The sequence below is a fragment of the Spermophilus citellus genome, assembly GCF_964194105.1.
Source record: "Spermophilus citellus genome assembly, chromosome: 11".
Lineage (NCBI taxonomy): Eukaryota > Metazoa > Chordata > Mammalia > Rodentia > Sciuridae > Spermophilus > Spermophilus citellus.
The window spans coordinates 116,075,308-116,096,045 of record NC_138192.1 but is presented as its reverse complement, the minus strand read 5'-3'; the positions used below and the strand labels follow the sequence as shown (position 1 = coordinate 116,096,045).

The 20,738-nt window shown below is 40.8% G+C and overlaps 2 protein-coding genes across 3 annotated transcripts in view; both read right to left on the bottom strand.

The window, feature by feature from the left end:
* Nucleotides 1-2,106: 2,106 nt before the first annotated feature.
* RPL37A (ribosomal protein L37a) lies at nt 2,107-5,177 on the bottom strand. The gene is made up of 4 exons (XM_081261433.1): nt 5,159-5,177; nt 4,676-4,804; nt 4,256-4,338; nt 2,107-2,412 (listed from the first exon to the last, which is right to left on the bottom strand). Exons 1-4 carry the CDS (start codon nt 5,159-5,161, stop codon nt 2,349-2,351), a joined length of 279 nt encoding a protein of 92 aa, XP_081117559.1. The 5' UTR covers nt 5,162-5,177; the 3' UTR covers nt 2,107-2,348.
* An 8,348-nt stretch (nt 5,178-13,525) lies between these two features.
* Nucleotides 13,526-20,738, bottom strand: part of SMARCAL1 (SNF2 related chromatin remodeling annealing helicase 1) — a 61,787-nt gene continuing 54,574 nt past the window's right edge. For both annotated transcript variants that reach the window (XM_081260944.1, XM_081260945.1), the window contains exons 15-18: nt 19,794-19,976; nt 18,492-18,592; nt 17,505-17,601; nt 13,526-14,167 (exon numbers count right to left, since the gene is read on the bottom strand). In XM_081260944.1, coding sequence (XP_081117070.1) covers nt 13,973-14,167; nt 17,505-17,601; nt 18,492-18,592; nt 19,794-19,976 — 576 coding nt within the window. In that variant the 3' untranslated portion in view covers nt 13,526-13,972. The remainder of the gene's footprint in view (nt 14,168-17,504; nt 17,602-18,491; nt 18,593-19,793; nt 19,977-20,738) is intronic.

Sequence of the window (20,738 nt, the reverse complement as noted above, 5' to 3'; positions counted from 1 at the left end):
AGAAAACAAAAAATGCCTTCAGACAACTGGCCTAATCCTCAGTGGGTACAGTCTCATATCCCATCTGATTTCTTGACACATCCATCCTGGCTATTGGGAAGATGGCACCATATAGTGGTAGACTGAATTACAGACATCTTGTAGGACAGTTACCTTATGCTCAGTAAATTTACTCCAGGTAGTATATACCCAAGTTTTCAGAGCAAGCCAATATCCTAAAGCATGCTGTCTCTCGTAACCAAATGACTTTCTTTATTCCATACTGTCAGACTATACTGCATAGGATACCACAATGACAGATAAAGCACCTGCAGACATACTGCATGTATGAAAGACAAATCCATACCTGTGTACAACTCATACAGATTATTTACTTTAGTGGGTAAGTAGTGCTGATTGAACCTTGCACATGCTAAGCAGGTAGTATCCCGCTGAGCTACCTGCCCAACTCAATGCCTGTCCTTAACATACTGTTGCTCTTTGCAATGATGGCAGATGTCCAATGTAATAACTTGGCTAGATGGTACCCTTTGTGAATGGTACAGCAGCTCTGCCTTTGTGAGGAGAGGTCCATGTTTTAGAGCTCATACACAGGTTCCATCTCTTACTACCATGACTGTTTTGTTCATGGGCTTTTTGAACAAGCAACAAGTTGGTGGCTGGGGAAAATAGCTGATGTTCCCAGAATGAATTATTTCATCAATGAGAGCAATGTCCATAGTTCTATTTAGAACCTTGAATTAGCCTTGTTTTTACTTCTTGTTCTTGAAATTCTGACCTGTTTGTTGGCCAAACCATTAGCCACTGCCTAAGAATCAGTATAAAGCTTCACCTCAAATCATTTTTGCAAAACAGATCCTACCTTTTAAATTCTTCCCACTGGGAGAACTGTGCTTCACCACTTTCTACCTATGTTCACTTTCAGCTGATGCCAGAAGTATGTAGATTCACCCACCCCAAAAAGGTATTCATAAACTACTTAATTTTCTTACATGTAAATGGAACATCATGTATCTGTCAAGTTGTTGGCTTGAACAAGACAGTACTCTTAGTGACTCGGGCTAATTCCTAGCAAGGTAACACAGAAGACCTCAACCATGATTCCAAACCCCCTAAATACTCTATTCTACAAGGCATTTTACAGCAAACTGCAACAGAGTGCCCAACTAGTTAGGCAGTGTGGCTACATGGTGCACTTCAGGGCAACTAAAGTTAATTCAACTCTCAATACTGACTAGAAATTGTAGCCACGACTTGGAAATTCCTATGAAGACCTGTGTCAAACACTATGAAATAGTCTAATTTGTCCCTCATGGTACCACCAATCACTGACCCACAATACCAAATGATGCTTCACAGGAAAAAAAATCAGTAGAGTACAAAATCTTGTTAAAAAAAAAAAAAAAAAAAAGACCATTTACTCATTACTTAAGCAGACCAAGTGCAAGGAATTATGCTTGGTACTGGGTACACTACAGTAAGCTAAATCCTGTTGAAACAATAACCTAAAACAAAAAAATCTAACACATTATTTTTATGAGTTTAGAAGAGATTGACCCAGTCAAGAAGTACTGCCCTGAGGTGATATTTGGTGGAGCAGATGAAGGAAACATCTGTGTATAAGCTATTTGGGGCGGGGGTCACTAAAGGGCAAAAGCAAGATTTATCAGAAAGGGGTTGATTCAAGAAAAGTCACAAAGGTCTTTATTCTAACAGTAAAGGAAATTCATGTTTTATAACCTTTACATTCATGAAGAATTACTGATTTTGGAGTCCCTACCACAGATGGCTTAGACATGGCTGAGAAAGAAATAATAACCACCAGAACTAATCATAACTAGTAAACTCCTCCAAGGAACTTACACTTTTGTTACAATCTATATGAAATTGAATTCAATCTATGAACCCTTGTGTGAAAACTAAACAAAAGGATGGCAGACACATTCAAAATTTGTTATATAATTGTTTTACATGTTCATGTGCACTCAAATGAAACACCAAGAGAGGCAATTTATGTATATCCTTTGTGTATTTTAGCATATTTTACCTTTAAAACAAATTTTGTACAATATCAATGTATCTCGGAGTAGTTGAACAGTGTTTTAAAAAAACAAAAAAAGCTGAGTATATACTAAGCCATAAGACTTAAGTTTCGTGCTGTTATCATCTGACTACTGAAGAAAAAAGACCTGAATTACAATAACCCATCTAGCAAAATTTTCCAATTCAAATTAGAAGGGCTTCAATTTACAAATCTTTTGAAAGGGCAATTTTATGCAATTCACATCAGAACATCCAGTTAATACAATTAACAAACAAACCACAATTTTGCTATATGGTAGAACTTTCTACTGGTCTTTCAATTCCTTCAGTCTTCTGATTGCAGACTTGACTGTGACGGCAGAAGTGGTGCTGTGAAGAAAAATTCAGTTCCCGATAAATTAAGCATATTAGAGTATAAAATGTCAAATAAAGCTACCTCATCGTTACAGGAAAATCCTAAAGACTTTCTTAACTTCTGGAAAAAGACTACTTGCAGTTAACCCAAAGATTTAACTAATATTAAAACTATTATTCAGAAATCAGAGGCTCACAAAACTATACTATGGCATCTTTTAAGAACCACACCTTTAGGCTCTTACAGAATTAGAAGGCAACTGCATATAACTAATCTCTTAAACAGTATTTTTTTTAAAAAAGGAGAGGAATAGCTTGCCTAAATTCATCAAATGGGAATACATAGAAGAAATGAATAAAGTTTCAAGCCAATACAATAAGATAGTTTTTTTTGGGGGGGGAGGGGGGATTGTTACTGGGAACTGAATCCACAGCTTAGCACATACTTAGGCCAAGTTATATCACTGTTACCACTAAGCCACATTAGCCCCCTGTAACTCTGGCCTTTTTGAGACAGGTTGCTGAGGCTGGCCTCAAACTTACATCTTACTGCCTCAGCCTCCCAAGTAGCAGGGACTATAGGCATATAAAGATCAAACAATTCTTTAAGCTTTTTCAAAAAAGAGAGATATTAAAATGACTAGAGTTGAGCGAGGTAGCACAAACTTGTAATCCCAGAGACTCAAGAGGCTTAGGCAAGAGCACTGCAATTTTGAGGCAAGCCTCAACAATTTAGCAAGATGCTAAGCAACTTAGTGAGACCTTGTCTCAAAAAGGAATGGGCTGGGGTTGTGGCTCAGTGGTAGAGCGCTCCTCTAGCACGAGCAGGACCAGGATTCGATCCTCAGCACCACATTTAAAAAAAAAAAAAAAAAAAAAAAAAAAAAGGAATGGGGATGTGGCTCAGTGGTTAAGCGCCCCTGGGTTCAATCCCTGGTACCTGCCCCCAAAACCACCACCAACAACAAAAATCGAACAAAAAAGTGACCACAAATATTTAGAACAAAATTCAGGAAAAGTCACAAGACTATTCCATGGCGGGCTTAAGAATGCTCATTCACTTTACTATCGGGGCCAAGTACTCTTGACATCATTTTACTGTTTGTCACCACAAATTAAAACGAGATGCTTAAATATACATCCATATTAACATTTTAACATTTTCCACTATTTCAGTTGAAGGGCAAAATTAACTTAAAAATACATACACATCATATTGCATATGGCTAGTTTGTTGCGGACAGCACAGATCTACACACTGGCTTGAGTAAAAAGTCAGGCTCTGAGAATTCAGAGTCAACGAACAACTCCACAAGCCTTTAAGGACAGCTATAATTTCTGGAAATGGATATACTGAAGAGTCAAAACAAGCAATACCAGCACAAATATATATGTGTGTATATATATATATATATATATATATATATATTCCCCCCTAATAGTATTACCTGGCCCTGTAGGGTCACAATGGTAAATAAATCCAAACAACAACAGAGGTATGAAGGTCCATATGGCTTCAAGTTTCCATATAGTTTTAAACCAACTGACCTCTTAAAAACTATCTTTACAAAAACAACTTGCAGTGCAAGCCAAGGTTCTGTACAGACTCAAGGTATCAGCAAGGGACCTGCAAAATATCACAACACTAACAATGACCCCAGTTTACAGGATTTCAAAGCATCTCACAAAATTTTATTTCAATAGTTTTATTTCTATTCTTTGAATGTAAAGTAAACCATGACACTAAAGAATTCTGGGGGAGGGCCCCCCAAAGCATCTTTACTCTCCTAACCCATCAGGTGCAAAAGAGGCCTATGCTGTTCCCACAGACTTTTAAATAACAAAAAAATGGACTCACTTGTAGGTCCAGGCACCACCTGCCACTGTTTTCATGCAGGAACCACAGTGCCAGATCCCCACAGCCCGTCTCTTCATCTTGGTCTGCAAAAGAATCAATTTGTCACTATGAATCAAACAAAACCCTTTTTATCTTGCCAGCTTCCAGGAGCTTAATTTGTACACAAGAAAACCAACTTAAGCACCTAGTAAATGGCCAAATATTTGTTAAAAGGATGTTATTAGATGCGGACTATCCTTTTTATCCTTCAGTTCCTCAGTAATTTTGTTTAAATGAAGAACATTTCCCAAAACCTAAGGGTACCACCATGCTCTCATTTCACAAATGTTAATTGACTGTATGCGCAATCCCCAGTGCTCACCAGCACTGTTTATAAGCCCCCTTGGAGAGGAAGCCTGTCCCCTCCCCAGATCACCTTACTTTGCCACAGAAGGAACATGTGTACTTGGCGTGCTGGCTGATTTCGATTTTCTTCACCATTTTCCGGAGGGAGGCACCGTAGCGGGTCCCATATTTACCGACGATTCCGACTTTCTTAGTGCGTTTAGCCTGTGGAGATCGAGGAAAGGGACAGACCAATGACATTTAGAATTGAGACCCAGGTCCCGGTGTCTCCACACACATCTCTGCCACCCCTCAGCCCCTCCTCTGTGACCTAGTTTTTAAAAAATTAAACCCGGTGAAACAGGGGTCCGGGACGCGCCCAAAGCTCCGAGAGCCTGGCAAGCTGTCCCTGCCCCGCCGCCTCGGCGTGTCCCAGAGTCAAGTCTCCAGAAAAGGCGAGGGCATAAAGACTGGAAAGGGCTCGGGGAAGGGCTCGCGGGCCGAGGCGGGCGCGGAGAAAAAGCGAGAGGACAGATGCAGACGGATAAACACTTACGCTGCAAGAACTATCACACTCACCATGTCGCCGCGACCTAGGCCCGAGACCGAAGAGGAAGAGATGTTGTGCGCAGGCGTAATTTAGAGGGGCTAGCGGAAGTGACGATAGGCCTCTCTAGGAACTGAGCTCTATGGTCTGGAGGTTTCCTTGAAGTTATTCTCCTAGAAAGGCCTCCTTGCTATCTCTCCTGGAATGTTTAGGGTGGCTAGAGTCTCTCCACCAGGTTTACCGAGACTCACTAGCTGAAACGACAAACGTCGAGCTGAATTACGTTCACATTAATTCACATATATTCCCGGCTCCATTCTCTGCGCAAGGAAGTCAGGTTTTAAGTGACTTAGTGCACTTGAATTAAAGAAGTGGTGCTTAAATCTTAGGTTTGTGACTCCAAATCTCATGGCTTTCCCTACTATCTTATGCGTTTTAAAATCATAAGCTCCTGTGCAAGATGCTGGCACTAATCCTGAGTAGAATCCAAGGCTTCTGTCCCAGAGCAAGTTGCATTCCTCCTGCTAGAATCCCGTAGTCCCATTAATGAGTTATGAAATTTCACTCATGAGGGCTCTGGAGCAGAAGGAGAAAGAGCCTGAAGTTTTCTGGGAAAAGTTGGATACGTTATTAAGATAAAGAGAGAAGGTGTCATGTAATGTTTAGGAACATAGGCTTTGGAATCAGACTGTCCAGCTTCAAAGCGGTGCTCTACTATTTACCAACCCTGACAAGTTGTTTTATTTTTCTGCATATTGTTTTCCTCAGCTGTAAAATCTGGATAATTATAGCATCTACTATACGAAGTTGTTATGAAAAGTTAAGGAATTAAATGTGTGAAGTGTCTGAAACAGTATAACACTATATAATTGTAACCATTAGTATTATTATTCAGATGAAGAATGTGAGGCTTAGAGAAGTTAAGAATCTTGCCCAGTGTCACACAGCAATAAGTAATGAAGATAGAACTGAAGTCTATCTAGATCTATCTGATTCCAAAGTTAGTTCTCTTAATTGCTGATATGTGTTAATCCAGCTAATGATTATTTATTGTACTGAAAAAGCAAAGTAGATTGACTTGGAATCAGGTGCCCAGCTCAGTTCAGGCCAGGCTCTCTAACTACCTTGAGGTAGGACTTTGGCTTAGCCAGTCCCTGAATAGAGAACCTCACCACAACTTCCCAACAGCCAACATATTTATTTACAATGAGAGAATGAACCAGACAACCTCCAAAGTCCCATCCACTTCTATCTTTTATAGTTCCACCAAGCGCTTCCAGACTGTTGGAGCAATAACTGGCCATGAAATTTGTGTTGTTACCAACATCTTACCCCCCCCCATTTTTTTTTCCAGTATTAGAGATTGAACCCAGAGAAGCTCTACCACTGAGCTACATCCCTCCCCCACTCCCTTTTTTGAGACAGGATCTTGATAAATTGCTGAAGCTGGCCACAAACTTGAGAACCTCCTGCCTCAGCCTTCTGAATAGCTGGAATCACAGACATGTACATGTCATTCTATACATTTTTAGGAACAAAAGCAATTCCACTTTTATCCTCCCCAGTCTGTTACTCCAGTTTTGGCTATGTAAATCCAATGAGGAAAAAAAAAAAAAAAAAAGCAAAAAGTGTTCTGTTTATGGTAGTGAATAGTAGAAATAATTAAATCAATTTTTGTGTGTATATATTTCTGAAGTTTCTAATTATTTTTTTATGATGAGCACATAATTATTTTATAAGCTGAAGAAATTTCCATTTTAACATAATTCCACAATTTCATCAGCAACTAGTACACCTAACACCTAGATAAAAACCAGAGTTCCTTAGAGAAATGGCTGATTCTAGAACTGCAGCAGGAAACAAGGCAGTATGAGCCTGGAACATTTTGTAGTACCATACAAGTAGGGAAATACTAAAAAAAAAAGCCAGAAAACCCCTGTGCTGACTGGAATGTCAAAGAGGTGAGCAGACTGAAAGAGCTCCCAATGGTTACTCAGGAGGCTGAGCCAGGAGAATCATAGGTTGGCCAGAATTTCTCAGAACTGTCAGGAAAGGGAAGCTGGAGATTCTGTCAAAGTCAAGAGGAGTCTGAGGTGACATGATACCTAAGTGTGTACTACAGTATCCTAGAACAAAAAGTGAGACACTAGGTAAAAACCAAAATCTGAGTAAACCATGGGATTTAATTCATAATAATGTGTCCATATTGACTTATTAATTGTAATGGATACACACACACACACACACACACACACACCATACCAAGGTAAGGGGTCTATTAGGGGAACCTGGGTGAAAGGATACACTGAAACTGTTACCATTACCTCCTCAGTTCTTCTATAAATCAAAAACTGTTCTAAGAAATAGTCTATTTAAGCCCCTCCCCAGATCATCAAAATTCAACTCCAGGAAGAGAGGGCCTTTGTTGTTCATCTCTGCATCCTAGGACCTCACCCAGAGTCAGGGGTAATGAATATTGTTGAATGAGCACTTGTTCCCTTGCAAGGTCTAAAGGTCATAAGTTTATTAGAGTTTTATGTTTGGATTTCTCTACCTTACAAGGTCAATCCACTTAAGTCAGAATGGAAACAAGAGTTTAGAGATGTTTTAGCCAAATTGGAAACTTAGGTCCAGGAAGGTCAAAGGAATTGCCTAAGGCCACATGGCCAATAAGTGACTTCCAAACTTGTGTTCTACCTATTGTACTGCAAGATTCATGTTTCCAAGTCTGTTTCCTTAACTGTACAAAATACTATAATGCTCCAGAGAGTCTTGGGAAGATAAAATAAGCATCAATAGCTACCCAGTGGGCCTCCTCTATGGTGTCTACTATTGTTGAAATGCTGCTACTGCCTGATCTCCAGGTCTCTTGATGCCTTTAATCTCATCTTCTCTCTGCCATACTTGAGGGACTACAGCAAGTTTGTTTTCTGCCTTCCTTAAAAATATGCCTATTTCCTTTCTTAATTTCTTTAGCTTGGGCACAATAAGACTACTGGGGTCACAGGAATGGCTTCCTGGGCCCACAAAGGGAGCTGAGTGTGCTCAAGTTCCACCTTCTATCTTAGGCACCTCCTCCACTTAGGGTGGGAATAATGGAAAGTTCTCTATCCAAATTAAGCCTGCTCTGGAAACTGTACATTAAAACAAATCCATATTCATATTGGTGCAAATAAACAGATCTTGGAGAGTGGAGAAACAAGTGCTTGCAATGGTTCTCCTGTTCCTTGAGTTCATCTGACCTTAGTAGGTGGGCAAGTACAGCGGCCTTGTGCTGGAGAAGCCCAGGTGGAGCAGAGGTAAGCTCAGATCATCATTTAGCAAATTTATTCCTACCTCCTGCATAGTCTCCTAACTCTGGCCTTCAGGGGGTCTGAGAGAGAGAGAGAGAGAGAAGGGAGAGTGCATCTGGAAGAATGTATAACAGCATCTGAAAATGAGACACTCCACAATAGGAGAAAATTGCTCATGTTCAGAGCAATTTTGTCAAAACTGAACAAATCTCTTTAAATAGCAAGCTTGAGGATGTACAAATAGCACTCTCATGAAATCAGCTTTAAGTGACTTCAGAAAATTGTGCCTCTCATAAAGCCTCAATTTGTCTTATCTACAGGCCAATAAATCTCCATCCACATTAGAGGACCATCATGTGTAGAGAATGTTTGTTGCAATGCATTCCCATAAAGTCTCAGCAAAAATCTCTGCTGAGTCACCTCTGCTCTTCAGGGACGCTCAAATATCACTTTTTGCCTTTAGAAAGATAAATAAGTTTAAAGTCATTTCCAAAGAAAAGTTCTTTTAGCTGTTGAGCCAAGCAGTTCTCCTGGGCCATGTGGTACATAGTTCTCGAAAGAAATGTTGAGAGGAAAGCGTCATCCCAATTCTTCTTATGCTGGAGACGCGAATGGTTTATTCCCAAGTTTCAGGTGCCCTTGTCAGAGAAGTGCCAGGTGATTGCACACATGAGTGAGGACTGCACAGCACTGTCCAGAGTCCTGTGGGCCAAAGGCCCCGGGCAAGAGATAGCACAGGAAGAGGAGGCAAAGCCTTCAAAGATAATCCTGAAAACCAAGAAGGAATCAAGGTGCCCAGAGTGGATTTAGGCACACATATTCTTTCATTTCTTCCATTTCCCCTCAAATTCACTTTAAAGTAATTCTAGTTGTGCTTGCCAATGGGCATTTCACAGAGCATTCACACAGACAATGAATCGATCAGGTAGAAGCAGTTGCTCAGTAAATCATAAATGTGAAATGTGCCAATGTGAAACAGTGTCCAAATATATTATGTGAATTGAGCCACTTAAGTATGAGAAGTTTGATACAATTTTTGTGAAAACATTCTATTCATATATGGAATAAATTACACATGGTTCCATCCTAAATTATTCACATTAGTCATTACCTCTAGGAAGTGGGGCCAAGGAGTGGGGAGGAGAAGAGCATAGGACTTTCATTTTTTAACATATAATATACATTTCTAGATTAATTTTTACATGAGATACATAATATGGGAAAGAAAGCATTGCAAATTAGCAGGTGAAAGGAGTTATTTTCAATAAGTGGTGGTAAGGTAATTGCATCTCCATTCAGAAAAAATTAAAACTTGACCTTATCTTACTCCAAGTATGAAATCAAACTCCAAGTAGATTGTAAACATTAAAGGCAAAACAAAAAGGTTCTAGAAGATTTTATTTTTTATAATATTGGGGTTACTGATTGCATGGGTGTTTATTTTATATTTGGTTAAGCTGTAAATTGTTTTATGAACTGTTTTGTATATTATATTTTATCCCCCAAAAGGAGGGGTTAAAAAGAGAGAGAATGCCCAGTACTCAATAAAATCTGCTGAATGGGAGTAGAGAGGGGAAGATGTGGACATAATGTTCAAAATCAAGTAACTGTTGGCTGCCATAATACCCAAAAGACTTTGACTCACAGGTTTCTCAGTGCTTTTTGCTGTGATTAGGAATCCATTTCCTTCACTGAGAACCCACAGGAAAAGACAAACTAAAAAAACAAACTAAAAACAGATACATGAGATGGCTCCAATTAATCCTTTCCAAGCCTCTTATGTAATCCTGAACTTGGTAAGAAGTGAGAGGATGGGGTAAATACAGGATGGAATTTCTTTCTATACCCTTGGAACTTAAAAAAAAAAAACAAAACAAACATCAAGATTCCAATAAACAAAGCCAAGCATGATGGTGCATACCTGTAATCCCAGTGACTCTGGAGGTTGAGGCAGGAGGGTCTCAAGTTGGAGACTAACTTCAGCTACTTAGCAGGCCCTAAGCAACTTAGCAAGACTGTATCTCAAAATAAAATAAAAAAAAATTAAAAAGGGCTGAGATACAGCTCAGATGGAAAGTGCCCTTGGGTTCAATCCCCAGTACAAAACAAACAAACAAACAAACAAAAACTCTCCAATACAGGAAGAATGCATAGACAAAAAAACAAAGATGGCATCTTCTGCTGTATTTTTTCCCAATGACCAAGGAAAAAGGCTTATCTGAAGTCAAGAAGAAAAAAGACATGATGAATCCACATGTTATGGATTATGGCAAATGGGAGATCTTGGGGCTTCTTGAAGCATCCTGTACAGTGCTAGAGGCAGAAATTAACTGGGGTCACTCGAGTAATAAGTCTTAGTAGCTGGCCATGGTGCTGTAATCCCAGCAATTCAGAAGGCTGATACAGGAAGATCACAAGTTCAAGGCCAGCATGGGCAACTAAGTGAGACCCTTAGAAAAAAAAAAAGAACTGAAAATGTGATTCTGGTTAAGCACTCCTGGGTTCAAACTCCAGTACCAAAAAAAAAAAAAAAAAATGGTTTAGTGATCATGGAGAGGGAAGGCAAAGAGACTTTTAGTAACATCTTTTTTTAAATGTGTAGATGATCAAAATAATTTTATTTACTTTTTATGCAGTGCTGAACATCAAACCCAGTACTTCACACATGCTAGGCAAGTGCTCTTTTACTGAGCTACAACTCCAGCCCTTGGGAATGTCTTTTAAAGGTATAATCAACAGCAGGGATAGGAATGGAATGAGAGGGCCCAGATTTCTTCATTCCAACTGGTGCTTCTAAAAAACACAATTTGGTGTCTGTATTGAGCTGGGAAATGGAGGAGGAAAAGGAATTAGTGTGAAATCCTTTTTTTTTTTTTTTTTTAAAGTTTTTTACTCTCTATTTAAATAAATCCAACTGGCTTATACTGAATCCCACAGAAATGGTTGGATGGTTCTTGACAAATTTCAGATAAACATTTGGAATGGTCTAACTTGCAATACATAGGCTACATGGTCTAAATACAATTTGCTCTGGAGGACTTCAGGGTCATCTCAAAAAGAGTTTTTCTCCAGCTGCCAAAACGCAGGTCCAGCTAGAGGCTCCATGGGTCATATTTACTAAGACCACAGAGGAATGGTGGTTTCAAATGAGTGCTCAACTGCAAGGGACAAGGGCAGGCCCTCCAAATTGCAGCCACTGCCCTAACATGACAAGATGCCTCTGTGAGGCAGGCCCAGATTCAGGAATTTAACAATTGTCAGTGACTCTCCTAAACCACTGGTATAGATGTCTCTAAAATTAAATGCACCAATTGTATTCTGAACACATTTTTGGACTGAGAAAAAACTATTAATAGGTATAGAGAATGAGACCCTAAGAGATTTAAAGAACTCAACCCAAGCACAGAGGAGACTGAAGAAAAGCTGCATGAAAGCCCCACTCAGGGGCTGAGGGTACAGCAGATAGGTAGATGCATTGCTGGAGATGTCCATAGGTCATAGGTGAGTGCTCCTTAATGGTTCTCAAGCTGTGATATAAATGCATAGAGCAGAGGCCATGGGCAGGTGGTAGGGGGTGGGCAAAGGAGAAATGCTCCTATTTGAAGTTCTCCCAAGATCCTTGATTCAAAAACTTTTCTGCTTCCCGGGCCTTAACTCATTCCAAAGATCCTTCCCTAATGTGTACGATATCTCTGCCACTGACTGTCCACCAGCCACCTCAAACTTAGCAAGTCTGTTTCCAACCTGAGTTCACCCTGATCCCAACTTTCCCCTTTTCTTATCTCTAACTACTTAGTGCAGGCAAAACCTAGGTCCCAGCGTCTCTTCCTCAAATACTCCATTGTCAGTCTATCTGCAAATCTTTTCTGCTTTCTTTTCAAAATCTTCTTGGCTCCCAGTACTTCTTATCTCCTTCATGTTACCCACACTCAGCCACCTGCTGGTATCCATCTCACAAGGGGCACATGCAAGAGCTCAATAGCTTCTCATCTAATTGCTCCCTCTGCCTATTGTTCTCGTTCTGTATCCTACACACAAGCCAGTTTGAAACTGTTTTTATCTTTTAAAAATATCAGATCACTTCATACTCTGCTCAAAACCATAATGTGGCTTCTATTCATAATCAAAACTAAATCCAAATTTCTTACCAAGACCTGGGTCCTCTTGTCAATCCCTTCAGTATAATTCCCTATTATTCTCCACCTCTTCCACTTAACATTCTACTACCTTTATCATTCTCTAAACCTGAGGTGTCCAACGTAGGAGCCACAGCCATATGTGGTTCTGGAGCACTTGAAACACGGTTAGATAGAGATGCTGTCACATATACATTGGATCTCAAAAACTTAGTAGAAAACAAAAATTATATTGCTCATTAAAAAAAAAAAATTAAGTCCAGTACAGTAGCACATGCTGTAAACCCAGCAACTCAGGAAATTGAGTAAGGAAGATTGCAAGTTCAAGGCCAGCCTGGGCAATTTATAAGACCCCATCTCAAAATAAAAAATAAAAAGGGCTGGGATATAGTACCCCTTGGTTCAACTCCTAGTACCTAAATAAAATTCTTTTTTAAGGGCTGGGAATATAGTTCAGTAGTATAGCACTTGCCTAGCATGTGTGAAGCCCTGGGTTCAATCCTCAGCATCACCAAAAAATTTTTTAAAATTATCTATGTTGAAATAATAGCATTAATAGTATATTGAATATATTGGGTTAATTATATTATTAATTTTATCCTTTTTTACTTTTTAAATGTTCTATTAGAAAAATTAAAGCCATATTATGTGGCTTGCATTATACTGCTATTGGATGATGTTGCTTTAAACCAGAGCTGGCAAACTATGGTCAATGTGCAATGTTCAGCCCCCAGCCTGCTTCTATAATGCCAGAGAGCTAAGAATGTATTTCATATTTAAAATGTGTTTTTTTTTTGTTGTTTTTTTTTTTTTTTTTTTTTTTTTTGGTGCTAGGTATCGAACTCAGGGCCTTGTGCTTGCAAAGCAAGCACTCTACCAACTGAGCTATATCCCCCACCCTAAAATGGTTTTTTAAAAAATCAAAAGAATAATCTGTGACACATGAAAATTAAACAAATTTCAGTGGTCATAAATGGAATTTTATTAGAAAAGAGAACTTATACTATTGCTTCTCCCATTAAATAAGCTCTCCTAAGGCACATATTTTTTCTCTTGTTCAGCAAGTTATCACCAACACCTAGGATAGTACGTGGCACATATTAGGTATTCTGTAAATATTTATAGTCATTAAAATTTTAAGATCTAGATGTTGGGTTATGTAGGGAGCATTACTTAAAAGAATATGAATCACCACTGTTACAAGTCATTTTTTGTCTCCTTTTCCAAGCTGGAAGAACTAAGATTAATTAAGCTCCAAAGCAATTCCCCACCTACTAACAGGAATGGAAATGCTGGTGTCCCTCTGGTCTTGGAGAGACACAGGCACTGCTGATGACAAGAGAAACACAGGTTTTATTGACAAAATAACAGTTTATTTTTATGAATTCACGATTCCTAGTACTTTTTTGGGTCCCTCTTAAAAGGGAGAGGTGAAGCTGTCCCAGTTATCAAAAAATTCAAATTTACTCTTCTTTGGCGGACTGGCAGTCAAGGCGCTTTCATCTGTGTCTCCTGGGTCAAAGGTCTCTGCTGCCTCCAGCAGCTCTTTGTCACTTTCATCCTTCTCAAAGGACTTCTGGAATAGGTCATAGATCGTCTTCTGCGTTGGGTCCTTCATCAGAGATAGAAAAGAAAAGATAAGAGGAAGAACCCATTTCCTAGGCTCCAACACTGACCCTCCTCCACTGTGGCTGGTGAGAGAGCTCTAAGGTGAGAGATGGCATATTTTAATCCATCACGGAGATACATAGTAACCAGTAGAGACCATTTCAACAAACTACCACTAATGTTGCTTCCTGCTTCCTGACATCTTACTGTCTCTGTGCTCATTAGATTAGAAATAAAAAGAAACACAAAGAAGCTGCTTTTACACTATAATTTATCTTGGTATGTTTTCTCCCTTTTAACTTCCCACATTAGTTTTTCAGTATCGAAATAGCTCCCAGGATCTCATTACCTGCAAAGCCTTTCTAAACTGAAGGGTTAGTTAAACTGTAATTCTGTGTGTTCAGCCATGGATTATGCCTCATTTTCAGGGATACCTGTCCCTACTTCTGATGGCCTTAAAGCTACAAATGATCAAGATGTTCACCAAATGCTTCTATCCATTATTGGCAATGGCGCAGTATTAAAACTAGACCCAACAGTGACAACATGACACATGACAGGCTCACCATCACCCCTGCTGATCTCTCCCAAGTCTAAATTTCCAACCCTGACCATTTCCAATCCAGAGGTGCATTTAACATCTCCACTGACATCCATAAAATTAAACTATTTAGAATTAAAATTCTCTCTCAGCTTACTCCTACAGCCTATCTTTGAAAGTCGACCAACATTCTCATTGAGCCTCTACTTGAAACCACAGGGTATCCTGAGTCCTTAGCTCATACAAGTTTCTCTCCTGTTCTCTCAAGTCACTCTTTTGACTTAGACCACGTCACTCGTCACTTAGCACTTGCAGAGTACCAAGTTACCAGAGCTCAACTTCTGCCTCAGGCTTCTTCCCAACTCCATCAGCCCCAGGTTCCTGCCAGCTTGATATCCCTTCAGGCCACCCTTTAGCAAGATTTCCTCTGTCATATCATTGTGTCTTCTTTACCTTATCAAGTTTAAAATTGGTTCCCTAGCTTTGCAGTTCTTTTTAAATTATTTTTTGCCTTTTGGTGGCACTGGGAATTGAATCCAGGGGTACTACACCCCCAGCTAATTTTGTTTCTTACTTTGAGATAGGGTCTTACTAAACTGCCCACACTGGCCTCAAACCTGTGATCCTCCAGACTCAGCCTGCTTTTATAAAAAAAACTTCTTTTACACTATATTTATCCAGGAGTGGCTGGGATTATAGGTGAGTACCACTGTGCCTGGTTCCTCACTCTTCCTTTACAGAATCCCTCCACTTTGATAAAATGAAGTTCCTTGAAATCTGATTAAGGGAACATGTCATGTAAGAACTCTAGATTATTCCATTAACTATACCCCATATCTCCTGCCTTTCAGAATCCCAGCCTCTTGGAGCAGGGGGTGAGTGATATTAAAGACCATTAAGGTCAATCTAAACACATTCCTCATGCCTTCCTGAAGGATGTACTCCTCAGCTTCTTTCTGAAGGGGTGCATTGTCAAGGAAGTGCTGCCCTGTGAGATGGCCCCTTCTCAGTAGAAATACCTTTTGAAGCACATTGAATTATGATGGCAACACTATGTGCTAGCTTGGAGCATGCATAATTAATTGGAAGCAATTTCAAGATCAGATTAATATTACATTTCCCCTCTCAAAAGGAAGCCTATCTTCCGGAGACATCTATAACCTCTTTTGCTTTTGTCTCCTAAAAAGGTGGCAACATTTTATTTTCCTATTTAATAAAATTTTCATTTCTATCTTAAGAAAATAAGTTTATAAAGTTAGTAATAAAAATAAATGCTGATACGTCTCATTTGCATTATCTTGCACTTATACTTAGGTATAAATCTTAGCCAACTCAGGGTAACTGATGGAAAGACAAGAATGAGAAAAATGACTTCAAATGAGGATACTTTAGAACTAGTGTTCTTTCTTTTCCAAGGGCAGATAATAACCTAGGTTCTATAAGTATATTCACCACTCCAACTGAATTCAAGTTCTTTTGAGAGCTTAATAATAAGGTTGTCTTAAAATTGCCTTTACTGCCATTGCCTAAAAGAATTATTTACAGTTAACATTTAAATTAAATATGACCTGAGTCATATTTGTCCCAATAATTACTTTAGGAAAAAAAGATCTATTTGTTGAGTAAATGTAAGTGAATAATCAAATTCTCAGACTCTTAAGTCTTAGAGTCACCTATAAGATTTTGTTTATTTAATTCAACTTTTTAATTTGTTTGGGGGTGCTGGGGACTGAACCCAGAAGTTCCTTACCCACGAAGCTATATCTCCAGCCTCTTTTATTTTTTATCTTGAGATAGGTCTCACCAAATTGCCCATGCTGGCCTCAAACTTGTGCTCCTTCTGTATCCGTCTCCTAAGTAGCTGGGCTTATAGGTGTGCACTTGGCTTAAACTCATCTGATGCTCGATCAGCAATTGTAAGGAGGCAGGCACCTGCCTGCATGAGGCTCAGACTTGACCCAAACTGTCCTGTTATTCATCCACAAGCCCCAGTCCAGGAGCAGCACCTCCTGAGTAGATATCTTCTTAAGCAGCCACCTGAGCTTCTGAAGGCAAGTCAGACTTAGGGAATCTCTGAGTCTCTTGCTCCCTGGTGTTTCACTGAAATGGGGGAGCAAGAGGCAATGGCAGCAACCAGGCTGGAGTGTGCAGCCAGGGCAGATGAGGTGAGCCCAGCACTGTCCTCTCCAAAGGCCATGAAGCCTCTGACAAGGCACACCGAGTCATGGAAGGATGTTCACTGGCCTCTTTACACTCTGTTATGAGGGGCTGATGTCACAGAAGGAATGCTGGGCTAAGTTGAGCATATTTGTATCTTGGGCTGATTCTACGGCCCTGTGACTTTGTGCAAGTCCTATTCTCTGCCATGTCTCAGTTTACCCACAATAAAATGGGGAGATACTGACAATAAAATGGAATGACAGAGGGGAAAATGTTCTTTGAAGCAGTGCTCTATTTTAAACACTTCCTATTCTGTGCTTGGGAAAAACTGGGCAGTAGTCCTGCTGAGTGGTATGTACCTCTCACACCACTAGGACAATTACCACGGGGAGTTTTCCATTAATTTTGAATGGCCTGATGGAAGAGGCATCATTTGGCAGCCTTGGTTTTTAAGAATCTGAGGGCATGTGAGAAGCATCTAGTAGAATGCATACATGGACTACAGGCCCATCCTTTTCAGCTCTGGGCTGGGGAAGGTCCCCAGGAGTGAATCACACCTTTCCATTCAGGACCCATGGGCCCGGCAGACAGCTTAATGCCTCCCTCTGCCCTAGAGACAAGGAGCCATGGCTGCATTTACCTTGTAGATGTAATCAGTGGCTTCTGTCATTTCTGAGAAACTGGTTTCAGAAAGCCCAGCTTCTCCCAGAACTTTAATCTTCTCTTGAATCATGGGCCTGTGGGGGAGAAACAAGCTGCAGTGAACACAACCTACTCAGAACAACCCTCCTGGTTCTGGTGGGACTACCTTGTGTTAACTGTTTCACATCTGAAATATTTGCCCCCTCTCAGTGGTAAAAAAAAAACCTCTCCAATTTGGGGTTTCTTAGTTTCGGGGTCAAAATTCTTTTTTAATGGAAGATGTGCAGGAAATAAACGTTGCCTAGTTACAAGAAAATTTTGAACCTGGTGAGGTTGTGAGCTGCCCAATTAAAAAATCCATTGAAGTGGCCCCCATATCCTGCAAAACTTGAGACCCTAGTGGAAACTAATGAGATAATCAAAAAACTTAACACTAGGAAGGGAAAAATGGGATTGGGAAAAAGCATGGTGGGAATTTTTGCTTAGGCAGTAGACACAAACCTCTATAGTTGAAAATGTGACCCAGCAAAATCACTAAATAAATGATCCACGGTGAGCCCCTCTTCTCCGTGTCCAGCAAACAGTAAGATGTGGCCTATCAAGCCATATATTACAAAAGAGGAAAGGAGGCTGTCTCCTGTCCTAACAATCCCTCATGGCTGGGAACAGAGTGTTTTATAAACCAAATCCCATCTGTTTCATCATTATCAATTCCTAATCAGTTCCTCTCCAGGACTCAGGCCAGTGAGGAAGGAGTCAGCTCCCTTTATTACTACAAGATTTCCTCCAATGTCCTGCGAAACCCCGAGAATGTTAGTGACAGAGGTCAAAAGTGGTCCAGATGAAAGTTGGAGTCATTGCTAACGAATCTTCTTTGTGGATTCTCAAAGCCCTCAGCAAGAACAGAAGCACTTAAAAAGCAAAGAAAGCATATCCTGTATCCATCCTTGCTCAGCTCCAAATCTAGTCACCCAGCCAGGTATACCAGAGGTAGTCATCTGCAGTGCCTTTTGCCACCAGGTAGTGAATGCCCACAGAGTTGGTCTGCCCGATGCGATGCACCCGGTCCTCAGCCTGGATCAGCACCTGCATGCACAGGGATCAAGGCAGCTAGGTGAAGGCCTGACACAGTCCAGCCCACCATGCAGTAGGCCTCTTGTTCCTGAGCCCCACCTCACCCCTTCCTCCTCAAGGCATTTCACAGTCTCTTAGAACTGTAGACAACTTGCCCTCTAACAAAAGAACTAAACACAACCCTGGTTGGACCTAGAAGCTGCAGCAGTACATCTGGGAGTGGCTTTCTGGTGGTGAGCACTGCACTAGGTGCTGTGAGTGGAGAGCTCACAGAGACTCCGCTGACAGGCTGGGTGCAGATGGGCAAATGACAGAAGCCTGGCACATTTCCACTTCTTGTCTCTGTGAAATGAAAAGTCACATTCTAATTCCTAAAAACAGGGGCTGGGGATGTGGCTTAGTGGCAGAGTGCTTGCCTACCATGTGTGAGATCTGGGTTCAATTCCCAACGACAAGCAGAAAAAAGAAAAGAAAAAGGTAGAAACATCACATTCATACATGAATAGAGGGTGGTGTAGTGTCTTCATATAATAGTAAGTTCCATAATAAATAACTACAATCAAGAGCACTGTTTTTGTTATGAATAGCTTCAATCTCAAAGTCCACTAAGTTGCTAAGGTGTGGCCAGTGAAACCATACCATATCAAAATTTCAGAGGGGAAATAACCTTTTTTCTGAAGCATAGGAGGAAATTTTATGAGTTCAAACAAATGATATATCTGTTGCCACAGCAGTCCCTTGATTAGTGTGACCAGGGATACATGGTGGTGTTCAGGGAGCACCAGGACTATTACTATTAAGCCCCCTTGGCTATAGTAGCTCACAGCTACAGTTAATAAAAGAGGCCTGGGTGGAAGGCCAGAGGCCTGGGCTGCTCCTGCCACCATACATGCCCCCTGGATGTACAGCAATGGGTCCTGGCTTGCTGCTTGGGCCCCTCCACCTCCACTCAGGTTTTTTCATTGATAAAATGGACTCGATAATCCAGTTAGCTGTGAAGACCTAAAAATTAGCCAACAGATGTGCTGGCTTAACAAGGAGTGAGAACCGACCTGTGAGAGTCTAAACATGATTAGGAGGGCAAGTGGAAACAGAAAGAAAGACAGTGGCACTGGGGAATGCCCGCAGAAACCACGTCTCCCAACTGACACCGGCTCCCTCACTGCCCCCGCCACCAGCATGCCCAGGGGCGGTCCAGTCTACTATTCCTTACCCCTGGGTTCCAAAAGAGCTCGGCAAACACCACCAGGTCAGCGGAAGAGAAGGTGAGGCCCATGTTGGCAGCAGTGATGGACAGCACTGCCACTGCGTGCCTCTCGGACAGCTGAAACTGCTGGCACAGGTCCTCTCGGTCTGCTGAGGGAGTGGAGCCATCGATGCGGATGTGTGGCACTTGCTGTGCGGAAGAGGGGGGAAACTGAGGTAGGCTGCAACAGCACCTGACTGTGGCCATATCAGCCACACCCAATCAGGGCCCCAAGGGCCAAGCTGCACTGCTGTTCAGCCCTCTGCTTTCAGGGTTTTGCTTTTTTAAAATTAAAATCTGTATATTCACACAACATTGTAAGAGAGAATACAGGATCCTCTGTGCCAGGCTCCATGACGTGGTAACACTTTGTAAAACTATGGAACATGTCATAACCAGGATTCTGACTTGGATGCAGTCTGCTGGTCTTCGGGTTTCCCATGGTGTGTGTGTGTGTGTGTGTGTGTGTGTGTGTGTGTGTATTTTTCTACAGTTTTGTCACTTTGGTAGGTTTTCATGTATTTACCTCCACAGTCAAGATATGGAATGGTTCCAACATCATAAGGATCCTTTTGTGGCTATTTTAGAATCATGCTCACCTCTCCTCTCTTTCCCCATCCTTCACTTCTGGCAGACACTAATCCATCCTGCATTTCTAAAACATTTCATTTAATGACTGTTACAGAAATGTAACCAGAATGTGTTACTTTTTGGGATGGACTTTGTTGACTCAGCATTGTTCTCTGGAGATTCAGCCAACCTGCTGCCTACATTGGTAGCTTGTTCCTTGTTATTGCAGAGAAGTAATCCATGGTACCTATGTACCATAGTTCAAAATCTCCCCTACTGAAGGACATCTGGGCAGGTCCAATGTGGAGCTACCACACTTAAAGTGGCTAGAAACATCTGTAT

Coding starts and splice junctions, on each gene's coding strand:
- RPL37A (XM_081261433.1), bottom strand. Junction 4,339..4,675: donor CATGTTCCTTCTGTGGCAAA/GTAAGGTGATCT, acceptor ATTCTTTTGCAG/ACCAAGATGAAGAGACGGGC. Junction 2,413..4,255: donor GGTGGTGCCTGGACCTACAA/GTGAGTCCATTT, acceptor TTTTCTTCACAG/CACCACTTCTGCCGTCACAG.